The sequence below is a fragment of the Belonocnema kinseyi genome, chromosome 10 (genome assembly GCF_010883055.1).
Source record: "Belonocnema kinseyi isolate 2016_QV_RU_SX_M_011 chromosome 10, B_treatae_v1, whole genome shotgun sequence".
Lineage (NCBI taxonomy): Eukaryota > Metazoa > Arthropoda > Insecta > Hymenoptera > Cynipidae > Belonocnema > Belonocnema kinseyi.
This window is the reverse complement of record NC_046666.1, coordinates 13693204-13710849: the sequence shown is the minus strand read 5'-3', so window position 1 is coordinate 13710849 and position 17646 is coordinate 13693204. Positions and strand designations below refer to the sequence as shown.

The window sequence follows — 17646 nt, the reverse complement described above, 5'->3', positions numbered from 1 at the left end:
AACTCCCTCCTTTCTTCTTCCCATCTCGTTAATTCTCTCACCCTCCCTCTCCTCTCTTCTACCTCCATCAAACACACTATTAAGGGAAATTGATCCAAATCAATATAATCACCTATCTCGTGTTTCTTAACCTTCTCTCTTACCTCATCATACACTATCACATGATTAATTACCGTTCCCCTTTTACCTCCTGAGCATGTATATTCTCCTTTCTCATCACCTTCTATATTTCTGTTTAAGATATACCATTTCAACTGCTCCAAGCTCTTCAACAACTTTTTTCCCTCCCCATTTAGTACCTTATATTTGGATTATCTTCCTCTCTCTTCTCTCCATTCCCTTTCTTCTCTTTCATCTATTCTTGCATTAAAATCCCCACCTATTATCAGCCTACTCTCTTCTTTATTTTCTTCAATCATTTCTTTCATCTCCTATGCTTTCTCCTATATATCACCGTTCACATAAACCCCCACTACCTTCCACTCTACTCCTCCCATCATTACTTCTTCTACTATTAATCCTTCTTTTTTTTCTTTCCTGTCTTTTTTATCTTTTCCTGTTACACGTTCATTCCTTATCCCCATCACTATTCCTCCCATTGATCTGCCCTTTTTATTCTTTCTCTTTGCATTTTGCATTTGCCATTTCTAACCTCTTGGGAACCTTCCTCTTACTCTTTCCCATCCCTTTTCATCTGGACACGTCTCCATCATTATGACTACATCCCATTGTGTTAAATTTCTTATAAACTCCCTATCCTTTCTCTCCAATCCTGCTGTATTCCAGTAACAAATCTTTCATTCTTCCCTACTTACGTTTCTCAGCTTTTTTTCCCTCCTAATATTTCTTATTTTCCTATCTCATGTTCCTTCATCTCCTAGTTTCCCTGCGCCTCATTTCTTACTATCTGTTCCCTTTCTTCATCCCAATCCCACCATACTCCGTCTATCTGTATTCTCCCATACTTAACCCATGTTCGCTTTCCCTTTTTTCTTTCATCGTCCGCTATTTTACTCAATTTTTATTGCATCCTCCTTTCTACCCATGTCAAATCATCCTCTATTCTCTCTGGACATCCATATGATAATCTCTTCTTTGTCATCACCACCGTCTTATGTGCCCATTCCTTTAATTTCACCAGTACCATCATCTCCCCTCTTCGCTCTTCCCTTCCTACATTCCGCATTTCTTCTATCTCTACCTTAGCACCAATTCTTGTTAGTACTTCGTCCACCCCTTCCTTCAGCTCTTTCCCCTCTAATCTTACACCCTTTATTACTATGTTAAATTTTCTTTATTTCCTCTCTTTCCTTGCTATACTTTGTTCTATTTTTTTAAGCCTTTCCATCTCCTTATTCTGACTCTCGCCCCAACCAGACCCCGGTTCGAACTTTCAAGTTACTTCATTTTACCTTACATCTCCTCCACCTTTTTATTATTATCTTCTTCCTGCTTTTCTAGCTTTTGTTGTAATGACTGCATCCTCTTTTTTAACTTTTCAATGGTTTCTTCCCATTTTTTTATTTCCTTCTTAGCTTCAACCATTTCCCGCCTAATTCCCTTCTTTAATTCCTCTCCCCTTTTCTCCTGCTTTTCTTCATAAATCTCCATTACCTCTATCATCACTTCGCGAATTTCTTTTAGTCTTTCCTCTTTCATCGTAACTTCACTTTCATCTCCGCTTCCGTCATCCCCCTTACTCTTATCACTCTTCCCTACCAAACTCTGCTTTTCCGGCGGCGTTCTAAACTTTTTTTTTATATTTAACGCTTTTCCCGATAACTTCCTTCTCTTCACTGCTTTCCCTCTCCCCTCTCTCCCTCTTGATAGAAGCCTCAATTGAACCTGCGCTTTTTTCTCTTAACCTTTCCTTTTCTATAGTTTTCTTATACTTCCTCCTTGCCTTCCTTTCCTTGATCTCCTCTTTCGGCGTACTGAATACTTCCTGCTCTAGATCTGTTTCTTTCGCGGAGATACTCGCTCCGCTAGCCATGAATCAAATTCCAATCGTTCCGCCTTTTATGCTTCCCTGCCTGTAGATACCGTCGCGATGTGGTATCTGTCTCGACTTTCTTTGTTGCTACCGAACCCTACTACTACCAACCCGATCAACACAGTCCTCCCACCCTGTCACAAATCTCCAAACAACCTAACCATAACTTTCACACAAATTTCTCTCAATCCTCCAAAATATCTACCTCCCCTTTTCAATACCACAATCCCTCAATTAATCTCTCACATCCACACCCTTCTACACACTTCCACAATCCACTCACCTCAAACTTCATCACAATATCAGAAAAACTCAGAATCAACAATTCCCACTACTTTACACTTTCATGCCGGAAACGGAAGTCCAAAAGCATCTGAATTTAACCAAATAGAACAACCTTTAACAAAATAGTTGAATCGTCATCAAAAAGAAAAAAATGATTTTTCAAACGTTCAAATTGGTGAATTTGCAAACAGAGACACGAAGAAAGATTTTAATTTTAAATGAAAAACAGTTTACGTTAAACAGAAACAAAAATTTTGTTAACAAACTAATCGAATTCTTAATCAAATGAGTTTTGAACAACACAGTTGACTTTTTATTCCAACAGGATACTTTTGAACACATTTACTCATTTTTGACAAAGCAGATTTATCTTAACCAATTAGTTAAATTTTTAACTAAAAATGAAATAGCTTCATTTTTAATTTAAAAATTAATTGTCTACCAACAAAAAAGAGACTGGGAAAAAATAGTTAACTTTAAAAAAAAGAAATAAATTATTAATCAAATGATAAATCTTAAAGTAAATTATTTAATATTTAGTTAAAACATACATTTTTAACAAAAAAAGCGGGTTTTCGACAAATTAGCCAATTTTTCAATCAGATAGATAAATTATCTACAAAGTACAATCATTTGCAATGTAAAATTATCAACCAAAGTGATAAATTTTAAACTGAAATAATGAGTCTTCAACTAGAATAGTTAGATTTGCTGATAAAAATATAATATATACTGTAAAAACACGATTTTTCAAATAATGTTAAACTCTCAAACAAATAGATGAATTTTCAGCTATGATAAAGAATATTCATAAAAAAAATCTTTTAAGCAAATTACAGTGAAACACTTCAATAGCCTTCCCTTCTATAGCCCTTTCGAGATTCAGATGAAAATAAAGTTTAAACTAAAATAAAGAATAAGCATCCAAAAAAATTAATTTTAAAAAAATTTTAAATCGCCTAAATATTTATATAATTTTTGACAGATAGACAAAGTAGCAAGGAGAAATTTCATAGTTGATGTTTCAATCATGAGAGATTTTAATTTTAATTTGAAAACAGTTGAAGTCAAACAAAAAGGAACAATCTTTAACCAAATAGTTTAATCCTTAATCAAAAAGATGAATTTAAAACAAAACAGAAATGAAATACATTAAAAGTACAAAAACACAGTACAATTTAACTTTTTTTAAATATTTGAAAAATTTTTGGAAATCTTTTAAAGTTTGAAAGTAACTTTAATCCGTGCAAAACTTCTAAGATTCCTAAATATTTTTTAAATTGACAAGAAAGAAAAACAGTTTATTATCTTAACACCTTTCAAAATTTATAAAAAAAACTTCAGAATTTTTTTAAAAATCTTTACAATAAATATATTTGTATTCAAATGTTTTGAATTTTTTCATACTTGAATTTATTTCAAAACGTTTTTAGAAACTTCTCAATGTCATATTGAATAATTTTAATTTTTTTAATTTTGAAAAAATGTTTCAAAGTGAATAAAATATAAAAAATAAAGAAGCGTTTACATTTTTTTCCTGAATTTTAAGAAAAAAAAAAATTTGATAAAATCTTCCAAGATCATTAAAAAATTTCAATTTTTTTTTAAATCTTCAAGAATCGACATTTTCATTGTACATTTTTCAAATATTTAAATTTTCTTAATTATTTCAGAGTCTATTCAAAGCTCCTAAATTTCCAATATAACTGTTAAACCGACTTACATTATTTCTTAAGTTTTATTAAAATCATTCCAATTTCTTTTTTGCAATTTTTAAAATCTTAACAAATTTTTTCAAATATTTCACTAAAATAAATTTTACAAAGTAAAGAATCATTTAAAAAATTTCTGAAATCTTATGAAGAAAAATTAATTATCCTAAAGTCTTCAAAACTTATCTTAAAGCCTTTTACAATCATTTTAAAACTTTTAAAAATCTTTTTAAATGATTCGAATTTTCCCTACAGTTTTAAAAAAGTTCTGAAAAATAAAAAAAATGGATAACAAATTTCCAGTTTTTTTTTCGTTGACAAATTTGGAAATGTTTTAAAACATTTTCTTTAATTGAATTTTTGTACTAAAGAAATCATTTTCTAATTTTCCTCGAATACTAAAAATAAAATACATTTTCTGAAAATCTTACAAAGTCCTTAAACAACTTACGAATGAAAAAACAATCTCTGTTTTAATACAACATTTTTTAAATCTTCTCAAATTAAAAATTATTTTTAATTTCTTTTTTAACTCCTAGAACTTAGAAACTTCTTATAAAATAATAAATAGTTTTTTTAACGTTTGTGAAATCCTGCAAAACTTAAAATAAATGTATTAAAATCTTTCAGATTATTTTCGAAATATTTTTCAATTTTCAAAGCTCAAATATAAGTTTTAAAATAAATTCTAAATCATTTAAAATGTTCCTAGCCATTTTATTGCCGGTATGGGAATTTTAAGTACAGTATTATTTTTCAATATGAAAAAAATACAATTAAAAATGTCTATTTTATCAATAATTTTAAAAACATTCAGAAAACAGCGACATTTTGTTTTCAGTTGAACACCCTACAGAAAATATATCTGAAAATTTATACAATTTTTATTGGTTTTGCTTCTGAGATTGGTTCATTAATCTCTTTCCAAGAATTTTATTTTTATTTCCGGTGCAAGTCGCCGGTTAGCCAATAAACTACACGAATCGCTACCTTTAACACTCATTCATTCAATGTTATCGATTTATTTACGACCTTACCCAATGTCCGGTCGCAAAGTACTTCATCAAAATTCCCGTTATAGGTCTGCGCGTTCACAGGAATTCACTGGACAAGTGTTAATTCACCGTCAACGATTGTCGACATGTTACACGAAGAGAAATTACTCTACACTTTGTGTCAGTTTTAGAAACAGAATATTGCGACGTAAATTGTACATGGCACATTATAAATGTCAAGTAGAAAATGAAAAACAGCTCATATCAAAACTAGTTGAAGTAGGCGCTATGAGCCCACAAAAGCTAGTTTCGTAGCTTGTTCGAACGTTTATTAGGTTTTTTAATCCCCCTCCACCTACCTATTTTCCCCTCTCTCATCTCCTCTACTTTCGAGTCAATTCCACTCTCCACTTTCCCCTCTCCACTACCCATTCTCCACTCTCTACTCTCCACTCTCCACTCTCTATTCTACCCTCGCCACTCTCCACTCTCCACTCCCCACTCTTTACTCTTTACTCTTTACTCTTTACTCTTTACTCTTTACTCTTTACTCTTTACTCTTTACTCTTTACTATTTACTCTTTACTCTTTACTCTTTACTCTTTACTATCCACTCTCACTTATCCACTCTTTTACTACAATTCGTTACCGACTGTCTACTCTAATCATTCCATCAGTGGTCCACTCTCCACTCGCCTCTCTACTCTCCACTCTCCAAGATCCACTTTCCACTTTACTTACATCTGGTTTCTTCATCTCTAACTTGTCCACACGTTGATTCTCGAGGCTCCACTCTACTCCTCGAATCTATTCCCTGCTGTCCACTCCGCTCACTCCTCCCCCTTCACTTTCCAGTCCACTAACACCTGCACTCGTCCACTCTCACTCCGCCACGTCCATTCTTCCATTCTTATACTCGTTTATTCTCCAGGCTCTACTCTACTCCTTTAATCTATTCCCTACTATTCACTCTACTTACTTCTCCAATCGACTACTCTTTACTTGGCTCTTTACTCCTAAGTCCCCACTCCAATACTCGTACCACTCCTCCACCTGTCTCTCTAATTTTGACTCTATACTTTACTTTCCATTCTCCACTTTCCACTCTCCTCTAACCACTTTCGAATTGACAGTTCACTCCAATCTCTTCTTTTTGCTTCCCTCTCACCATCCTACTTTCATTATCAATTAAAAAAACAACATATCTTGAAAAAAATAGTTAAATTTTTAACGAATTAAATTAATTTTTTAATAAAATTATGCACCTCTAACCAAAAATGAATTTTTACAAAAGTACATCTACTTTCAACCAAGTAGTTGACTTCCCTATCAAGTTGAATCATTTTCAAACCAAAGAGTTGAATTCTTAAGGAAAAATGATATAGTTGAATTTTTAAAAGAAACAAATTTTATTTTTTAATCAAAAACAGTTAAAGTCAACTAAAAGAGATGAATTTTTAACAAGATAGTAGAATCCTCAATGAAAAGGATGTATTTTCAACAAAATACGTCGACTTTTTAATCAAAGAAAATACTTTCTAACAAAACTGTTTTATGCAAGATATTTTAAATCATAAGCTAAAGAGACTTATTAGAAGGTTAATTAGGTTTAGTAATTTTCCCCTCTCCCATATTCTCTTCTTTCCAGTCATTTCCACTCTCCACTCAACTATTTCGTTGAAAATTCATCTTTCCTCATTGAAAATTTAATTTCTTCTTGAAAATTGATCTTTACCGACTTGAAAGTCTACTGCTTTTGCAAAAATTCGACTTTTTCGCTTAAAATCGATTGGTTGATAATTCTTTTTTATTTTCGTCTAAAATTTTTTCTTCAACTGAAAATTCAACTATTCCATTTTTAGTTTACAATTTATCTTTTTTATTTAAAAATGCAAATATTTTGTCAGAAGTGAAACTAACTTGTGAAAAATCAAATTAATTTTTCTTACTAAAAATTTAACTAGTTATAGTTTTTATAGCTAGTTTTCAGTTGACCCTCCAAATATCGGTTTGAAAATGCATGTGTACTGTTAAAAATTTATATTATTGGACAAATAATAATAAAATTTGTTAAATATTCAACTACTGTGCTTAAAATTATTTATTTTCGTTCGAAAATTAATTTTCCTTACTGAAAATTTAACTATTTGAATCTTGGTGAAAAATTGATAGTACTTCGTCAATAATTAAAATATTTGGTAAAAAAATCATGTATTTTGTTAAAAATTTATATTATTGCTTAAAACTTCAAAATATTGGTTCAATTTTTAACAATTTTGTTGAAAATTCTTCTTTTGTTGTCGTTAAAAAATAACTTTCTTAAAGAACAAATTAAACTTCCATTTTCCGCCCAAAATTAATATTTTTTAATAGAAAATTTAACTATTTGGTTAAAAATTCCTTTGTTTTGTTCAAAAGTCGTCTTCATGGTAGAAAATGAATCTTATTGGTGGAGAATTCAACTACTTGGTTGATAATTGATCTATTTTCTTAAAAATTAATTTTATTAGTTAAAGATTTATCTCTTTAATTGAACATTTAGCTGTTATATATAACATCCGCATTTTCTTGGTTTAAAATCAGCTGAAATTGTGTACCTCTTTTAATTAATAAATTTTCTTTGGTTAAAATTTTAACTCTTGTGGAAAATTTAACTTTTTAGCTTTTAAAACTTAACCATTTATTTTTAAATTTTTTGTAATTTAAAAATGCAGCTATCTAGCTAAAAGCACATTTTTTACGTTTTCGTAGTTCCGGATAGAAACATTTATAGTTTTCATCAGGAAGGGAAAATAAGGGGAAGTAAGGTGGGAGAAAAGAGAGAATTTAGGGGAAGGGAAAGTAGGGGCAATATAGGAATAGGAGGGAAGAGGAAGTAGAGGAAGCCGGAGGAAATAAGGGGAGCGAATGTAGGGAAAATTACCGGAAGTGAATAAAGGGATATTAGGGGAATTATGAAAAGTACAGAAAAAAAGAAGAAATTACGGAAAGTAAGGGAAAATGAGAGGAGTGGTTAGCGAAAGTGAGGGCAAATTAAAAAAAATCTAGGTAGATAAAGTAAATGAAGCGAATGCAAGTGAAGGGAAGTAGGAAAATTCCTAGAAAATTAGAGACGCGAAGTAGGGGTATGAACTGTAAGGGAGTGGCAGGAGGGGAGATTATTAGTGATGAGGAAGTCTATGTGAGAGGAAATGAAATAAGCAAGTGTTGGGGAGGGGAATTGAAGAAAGGGAATAGAAACTAGAGGAAGAGGAGGTATTAACCGGAGAATCGAGTTGAAAGGAAAGCAGTACAAAATCTATTATTACTATTATAGTTAATATTTAAATGAATCTGTATTATCATCAGAGATTAAAGAAATTCTTTATGTCTTTTCAGACTAGATAGAGCTATGAATTACATTTTTTTAACTGAATTTTTTCTAAAAAAGATCTGATCCTTTGCTCCGCTGGGAATCGAACCATAGAACTTCCGATTGCCGGTCGAGTACTTTTCCCTTAAGCTACTAGAGGGCTCGAAAGAAGAATCCTTTTTAGAAATACATGCATTATTATTCCAGTTGTTTGCCAGTCAATTTTTGAAAGGACTCTGTATTATCATCAAAGAAAAACATAAATTCTGAACGGATTTTTAGACTAGATGAAGCTATGAATTAAACAAAATTTTAATTAAATTTTTTCTGAAAAAAGATCTTTTCTGCTCATAGCCCCATCTAGTCTGAAAATACGTTAGAAATCTCTGTTATTCTGTGATGATAATACAGATTCCTTGAAAATTTTGGCTTATAACACCTGGCATAATAATGCATCTCTATCTGAAAAAGATTTGTCTTTCGATCTCTGTAGTAGCTTAAGGGAAAAGCACATGACGGGCGTTCAAGAATTCTGTGGTTCGATTCCCAGCGGAGCAAAGGAATAGATCTTTTTTTAGAAAAAATTCGATTTAAAAATAGTTAATATTCGACAGAACCTTGGGTGAAAACTTTGTTAAAAAATTAGCAATAAAAAATCTCATATTTGATCCATCTACACCCTGAAATATTAAATAAATTCTTGTAAAAAGCCGTCTAAATAAAGTGAACAAAAGGATTTAATTAAAACTCTAAAGACACGCAGATTTTAAGCGCGTACGTGATATTCGCGCACATGTTCATAAAAACTGACCCACCATAAAACGTGTAAAGAATGCCCCATAAAAAGTTTTTCTTCATTTTAATTTTTCCTATTTTTAAGCGGCACTGGTCTCCATTTGCATTTTCCGAATAATTAAATACTTTTTCTCAGTTTCTTCCTGAAGTTCGTGACTATGTGGAGTGTAACATATAAGAGAGTTTAAGAACTCTGATCGACTCGTAAATCTTCTCCTGCTGTTCACTGCATGAATTTAAATTATTACCGAGCCCCTTCAATCCCTTCACGCATGGCATAAAGCAGATGAAATTTTCACGAGGGAATAAAAGAAGTGGAAAATTAGGTGGAAAATGATACCCGCTCAACTGTAATATGACCTATATTTTATTTTATGCTGAGGGAAAACAATTTTTTTAAATGTGGCCTAACGGAAGTAAATCATATTGGACTACCTTGGATTACTTCTTCATAAAAAATTCCTCTGATTACACGCTCAGCTGTAATATGATCTATATTTTATTTTTTAACTGAGGAGGCAACAATACCTTAAAATGCGGTTGAACGGAAGTAAATTATATTGGATTACCTTGGATTACTTCTTTATACAAAATTTCTCTTGTTAGAGGCTCAGCTGTAATATGATCTATAAGCTTCCGCCTAATTTTTTATTTTGATGCCTAATTATTTTGAGCTTGCGTAGAATATTTAAAATTTTTTTATCAAAGACGGAAACAATTCCTGAAAATGTAGCCCAGTGTTGGTGAATTTTTTGGAATACCCTGGATTACTTTTCTATACAAAATTACTTTGTATATACGCTCATCTGTAATATGATCTAGAAGCATCCGTTATAATGTTTTATTGTTAGCCAGACTACTTTGAGACTTTGTCGAATATTTAAAATTGTTTCAACTGTAAAAGAAACTATTTCTAAAAATGCGACTTAGTAGAGGTGAATTTTTTGGATTATCCTGGATTGCCTCCTTATACGAAATTACTTTGCATATAGCCTCAGCTGTAAGATGATCTATATTTTTTTTATACTGAGGGGGCAACAATTCTTTAAAATGTGGCCTAACGGAAGTAAATTATATTAGATTACCCTAGATAAAAAATTACACTGGTTACATGCTCAGCCGTAATATGATCTATAAGCTTTGCGCATAAGCTTTTATTTTGATTCCTGATTATTTTAAGCTTCCTTGGAATATTAAAAAAAAATTGTTATCAAAGAGGAAAACAATTCCTAAAAATGTGGCCCACTAGAGATGAATTTTTTGGATTAACCTGAATTAACTTTTTATACAAAATTATTGTACAAAATTACTTTGTATATTCCCTTAGCTGTAATATGATCAGTATTTAATTTCTATATTGAGGGGGAAACAATTCTTAAAAATGTGGCCTAGCGTAAGTCAATTATATTGGATTACACTGGATTACTTCTTTATACAAAATTCCTCTGATTACATGCTAAGCTGTAATATGATCCATAAGCTTTTGCATAATGTTTTATTTTGATGCCTGATTGTTTTGAGCTTCCGCAGAATATTTAAAAATGTTTTTTATCAAATGGAGAAACAATTACTCAAAAATTTACGCTCGGCTGTAATATGATCTATAAGTATCCGATATAATATTTTATTTTTAAGCCAGACTATTTTAAGCTTCCTTTCAATATTTAAAAATGTTTCAACCGTGAGAAATACAATTCCTAAAAATGCGGCCAAGTGGAGCTTAATTTTTTTCGATTGCCCTGGATTCCCTCTTTATACAAAATTACTCTGGATTGCATTGACTTACTTCGGATTATATAAAATTGTGGTAAATTATTCGACCTGAACAAAAGTAATTGCAACTTTTAAACGAAAAAAAATTGTTAAATTAAAAAAAAATAATAAGAATTTTTAAACAAACAGTTGAATTATTATCCAAGAAGATGAATTTTAATCGAAATGGTTAAATTTTCCACAAAGTAGTTCAAGTTTCAACGAGTTATTTAATTTTTAACGAAGTATTTGAATTTTTTACGAATTAGTTGATTTTTTCACATAAAAAAATAAACTTTCATCTGAATAGTAGAATTGTTAACTGTAAAGCGCAAATTTTGAAGAAAAACAAAATTGAATAGTTACCATGTTAACTAAAAATTCCTTCTTACAAAAAAAGAAAACGGTTTTTTAATAAAGCAGTTTGATTTCTAATTCATTAATAAACCTTAAACTGGAATAGTTTCACTTTAAGTAAAAAAAAGTTTAACCCAAAAAAAAACAGATTTTCACCAGATTAGTTAATTTTTCAACAATAGCAAAAAACGCATGTTTAACAAAATAATTAAACTTTTCACAAAGTTAGTTCAATTTTTAACCAAAAAGATAAATTTGCAAGCAAAAATATTAATTCATATAAAAAAAATTCCAGATTTTTTTAAATACATGATTTTTCAACTACGAATAACAAATTTCTACCAAAATGAACTAGTTAATTTTTAGCTAAACAATTAACTTTTAGAAAAAGAGAAATTATTTTTAGCTAAAATGATAGATTTTTAACAGGAATATTTAAGCTCTTAGTTAAAAGATTAGTTTTCCAACAAAAAATAATTCTTTTCTTACGAAAATACTTGACTTTTAAACAGAAAAAGAAAATTTTGAACAAAATTGTCACATTTTTTACGAAATTAGTTACATTTTTAACCTAACAGTTTCATTTTCAACAAAAAAGATCATTTTTCAATAAAGTAATTGAATTTTTGATAAAGTAGTTGAATTTCCAACAAAGAAGTTAAATTTTCAACCATGAATTTTCAAGAAAACAAAAACTGAATTTTCAATCAAAGGGATGATTTTTTAACCAAGAAGATGAATTTTCAACGATATAGTTGAATTTTTAACAAGGTAGATGAATTTTCAACGATGTATTTAAATTTTCCACAAGAAAGAAAAAACTTTTGATTGAAAAGAGGAATTTCTATATGGAAAACGTAAATTTTGTCGCCCAAAAATAAAATAGTAACTATTTCAATTAAAAAATTGTTTCTTAACTTTTTAGTATGAAAAAATTTTTACTTTTTAATTGTAAATTTTCAAGAAATTATTTAAACAAAAAAGAAAATTTTTAACAAAATGGTTACATTATTTCCAAAATTAGTTTAATTTTGTTAAATTTGCGATTGAAGTACTCGAATTTCCAACGAAGTAGTTAAAATTTTTAACATAGTTTGTCAAGGAAAAATTTATTTTTAATCAAATAGTTGAATTTTTAACTGAAAGCGATAAGTTAACAAAAACGTAATGTTTACCTTCTTCATTAGAAAATATTCTGGCATAAACCCAAATTTCAAATAAAGCGGCTCATCGTTTTTATATAGTGATATAATATATTTAATTTATCTTTAATTTATATTTAATTATATTGAATTATAATATGATTAGTAGTATAATTAGTTGGAAAAATTAATTTTTACCAAAAAAAGAATGTTCAATTAAAAGGATGAATTTTTCACATAAATAATTTTATTTTTAGTTAAAAAGTACATTTTTAACTAAGAAACGAGAATTCTGCAAAAAAGATGTGAATCCTCAGCCAAAAAAATAACTTTACAACAAAACTATTAACTTTTTAACCAAAAAGTATATTTGAATTCTCAACTGAATAGATGGAGTTTTAACTGAAATAGAATGGTTACCTTACTGCGATTTTTAAACAAAATAGATGAACCTTAAGATCATCAATATAAAAAGAATAATTTTCTACCGAAAAGAAGGAATTTCCAACAAAAGACATAAATTCTTGTTAAAACAAAAAAACAATTAATAAACCAATAGTAAAATTTGGAATTTTTCGACAAATCTTCAACGAGAATTGCTCAATTTTGTCAAAAATAAATTTTTTACTGAAAAACAACGATTTTTCAACAAAATATTTTAATTTTCAACAAAAGAGTTCAATTCTAATTTAAAAAAATAGAATTTTTACAAAATTAGTTAAATTTCAAACAAAAAGATAGGTTTTCTACTAAATTAAGAAATTCTCAAATGAAAAGGATACGTTTTCAACAAAAAAATAAATAGCTAAATTGCCATTGAAAAAATAAATTTTCAACTAGAAAAAAGGAATTTTCAACTAAAATAATGCATTTTTAACAGGAATTAATACATTCCTAGTTTGAAGATATATTTGCAACCAAAAAACAATAATTTTTTAATAAAATAGCTGAATAATCAAACAGAATATAAATTTTTAACAGAAAATTTAGCTTTTCATCTAGACACTAGATTTTTTTAATGAGAAAACTGAATTTAAACAAAACATGGAATAGTTACCTGTTTTATTAAACAAATTTTCTTTTACGAAAAATGAAATTTTTAACATAAAAGTTCAATTACTTACAAGATTCGTTCAATTTTACACCAGAAGGGTGAATTTTTAAGCAAGAATGTTAACTTTTATCAAAAAAGACCTATTTTTAAACAAATAAATGATTTTTTAACTAAGAATCGCAAATTTCAATTAAAAATTAAATATTTAATTTTTAAAAATACTTAAATTCTAATCAAGATTCTTTGACTAGAAAAATGAATATATAACAAAGTAGATCAACCAAGTGCTCGCATTTTTAACTGAAAACGTTTCAGTATTATCTCAAAGTGGTATAGCTAAATTTTCAATGAAAAAAAATTATTTCGAAAAGACAAATTTTTTAACAAAACGGTTGAATTTCAATCAAAATATGGCCTCTTAAAAAAATTCTCTAATTCTCTATAAATTAAATTCTTTTTTACCAAATTGTTGAATTTTCTATAAAACTCATGAATTTATCAAAGAAAAAGAATTTTTGACCGAAAAGAATATTTTTTTCAACTTTTCAATTCAATGTATTTTGAAATAAAAATTCACTTCCTTTTTCTAAAACATTTTTAATTGGTCCGTCAAAATTTAAATTAAAAAAAAAAATAATTTTGAGATGAATAAATTTGATCGTTTTGTGAATTTATTAAAAATGTCATGCTTTTTATTCATAAAAATAATTGAGGCGGTAGACTCTTAAAAATAATAAATTCCAAATTTGCACCAAAGTGGATATCATTTTTAATTGGAAACTTTCAAAATTAATGAACTTAAACTTGAAGCTTTGAAAAAATGAACAATTTCAGGTTTCAATTGAACTGAAGTATTCCTAAATTAAGATCTTGAAACTTGAGTTATTCAAAATGATTTTGCAAATTCGCATCACTCATTTTAAAATTGACTCATTTTAATCTAAATTCAAAATGAAGTGCCTTATTATAGTTATTACTTCTAAAAACAAAAAATATCAAATTTCACATTCCTTAAAATTGCAAAAAGTGTTTATAAATTTCTTTACTTTATTTCCACCATCGCAGAAAAGAACACTTTTTTATCACGAAAAGTATATATATTTGAAGTACCTTGGAAACTCTAGATTCACCGATACAAGGCGGAATGTGAATGTACAAACGACGCCGTTCGAGGCAGCGTTGTATTATTCTAGAGCGAGAAATGCTTTGGCACGTACTTACTTTGGCTTTCTGAATAACCATCCATCCACGTCGTGCTGTCGAACTTTATCCGCCGCGAAAGCGTCCTCCGAATTCAACTTGTCTCCTTTAGTGGCGGAAGGAATTCTTGTATCCATCGTCGCAAGACTTTTTCTCGTGAGTTGCTCTGGAACAGACACGTTGACGAAGTTGAAAATCTTCCGCGCCACTGCGATACGATCTTCGCACACGGAACTTAATCTTATCGTGAATGACTTGATTCCATAAAGAAAAATTGCGTCAATTTCAAAGATAGCCGACACGTCATTACAAGCCCAATATACGAGTTTGATTTCATTTTTTATCAGTTTTTGGTATTCTTTCTCCTGCACTCTCATTTTCCTGCACTCACACCACCTGCACTCTCATCCATTCAAATTAATTCCCTGCACTTATTTTCTGCACACTTATTTCCTGCACACTTATCTCCTGCACAATTATTTCCTGCACACTTATACCCTGCACACTTACACCCTGCACACTTATACACTGCACACTTATTCACTGCACACCTATCCCTTCCACACTCATCTCCCTGCACAATCATCCTTCCTTATTTTTATCCTTTTGAGCTCTCATTTTCCTAAACTCTCATCGGCACTCTATACTCTCTATACTCTCATTACTGTGATCCTGTTCCACTCTCTTCATTTTGTACTTTTATCGCTCTGCACACTCAATCTTATGCACTCGCATTATTTCACCACTCTCTTCCTCGCGACCCTCTACCCTACCAAGCTAATACTTTTCTCCTTCTTTTATACCATTCTCTCCTCTCATTCGTCAACTTTTTTGTTCCTCTATCACATCCCCTTCAATCTTCCGCTTACATACCCTATCTGTAATCTACTCCCTTCCCAAGACACACTCTAAAACTATTTTTTGATTCCATCTACCCTTCTTTTACTCTCGTCGCCACTCTTATCGTGCCTACCTCTTTCTCATACCTCTTTTCACTAATACCGCTACCCGCTACTTTCTTGGTACACACCCTTTTTCCCTCTCTCTTTCTTTATCCTCAAGTTCTATGCTCATATATCAAGTCCCACTCTTATACCCTATTTATAACTTACTCACCTCTAAAATCTACCCCCTCAATCTATTCTTACACTTCGTTCTCGCCTGTCCTATCCTCTGTCTTTTACAAACCTTATGCCACTATGCTACTTCTTTAATCTTCTCCTCTTTAGATACTCTTTAACATATCCTGATTAGATACAATACATATAACCTACTCTACTCCATCCCACTACCCCTCACGCTCAACCACACTAAAACCGAAGCCTCAAAATAATATCCGCCAAATTAAATACACGTTTACAGGCAATTCTTTCACACCATCTTTTTCAAACTTTCCGACTCTTATACATCCGCACTTCTTTTTCTCACTTCACTAAACACTACAACTCTAACCCCCTTTCAGTTTATGCCCTTTGCACCCCCTAAATATATTTCCTTCACACATCCATTTAAAACTACACCACTCTAATACATCCGTTCTTCTTTCTTTTACACAACTTTGCCCTACATCCCTAAGTTCCTCCGCTATATGGCTTTAGCCCTCGCTTATATATATTTTTTTTTTACGAAAATACCTATGTTGCTATATTTTATTTTACCAATCCCTCCTTTTTCGCCATCGTATCTTTATCCTACTTCTTTCTTAGATTACCTCTCTTTTTTTCTACCCCTCATACTCTACCCTTAACCACAACTCTTATCCCCTCAAAAAAATATGCCGCTCTGCTTATTATATTTCTTCTACATCCTCAGGCAATTCTTTCACTACATCCCTTAAAACTTTTACCATTTTTATATATTTGCCCCTCTTTCCTTAACACCACTCAATGCAACAACACTAACCCTTCATTACTTTATCCTCTTCGACTTCGACTACATTTTTATCTCTCCATTCTACTTTCCTGAACTACATCTCACCACTCACTTCCTTTAGTTAGCCCATCTAAAGCATACTTAACTGTCTCCCCCCCCCCCCGCTTGGAATCATCTTCATAGTGAAATTTTGTCTCCAAATCGTATATCTTTAGATAGGAGTGATAGAAATTATAAAAGCATTTGAAGAAGAACATTTTACTAATGTTATAAGCATTTTGATAAACAAAAAGGAGCTTTCTAGAAATACAGTCATAATTTCAGTCCATATTAGGTTTCGAATAAAGAAACTATTGTTTACGGTAATTTAAGGTTAATTAATGATAACTTAACATAAATCGCCAAAAATTTAATTTAAAAATATCCACAAATTTCCGGAAACAATTTATAAAGTTATAAACAATTAAAACTCGAAAATCTGGTTTGTTTTACAATAAATTCAAACATTGAACTAAACAATGTATTTTTTACAGAATTTTTCAAAAAAAAATTCCAGAATATGCAAAAATAGATTTTTTTATTATGTTGCTCTATAAAAGATTCTGAGAGAGAGGGAGAACCTCTTAATGCGAATAGAACTCGATTATGCGGTTTTTGGCGTCGCTGATTACGATTCTGATGTCAGAATTTCAAAATTCAAAATGACGGCCACATAATGGCAGCCATCTTTTACGATATTTGCGAATTTTCTTACAATGAGCATGAAACGATATTTACGGGGGGATTTTGGGGTCGCTGATTATGATTCTGATGTCAGAATTGAAAAATTCAAAATGGCGCCTACAAAATAGCAACCATTTTTTACGAAATTGGCAAATTTTGTTACATTCAGTATAAAACTCGACTTACAGTGGTTTTTTGGGTCTCTGATTGCGATTCTGATATCAGAAATACAAAATTCGACGACGCTTAGCGTTGCTTCACCGATTCCTATATAAGAAGACGTTCTACGCGCTCTTGTGTCAAACTCCTTTAAAACACATGTTATGCCAATATAAAAAAAAAACATAAAATGTAGCCTAATATAGTCGCCATATTGTATCCGTCATTTTTCAGTTCTGACATTAGCATCGTGAT

At 30.4% G+C, this 17646-nt stretch overlaps 2 protein-coding genes across 2 annotated transcripts in view; one reads left to right on the top strand and one right to left on the bottom strand.

Moving 5' to 3' along the window:
* Positions 1–14818, bottom strand: part of LOC117181744 (caspase-1-like) — a 161541-nt gene extending 146723 nt beyond the window's left edge. Inside the window, exon 1 of the mRNA XM_033374708.1 lies at positions 14659–14818. Coding sequence (XP_033230599.1) covers positions 14659–14774 — 116 coding nt within the window. The 5' untranslated portion in view covers positions 14775–14818. The remainder of the gene's footprint in view (positions 1–14658) is intronic.
* LOC117181033 (alkaline phosphatase-like) overlaps positions 1–17646 on the top strand; it is a 501469-nt gene that overhangs the window by 290376 nt on the left and 193447 nt on the right. The window lies entirely within an intron of this gene.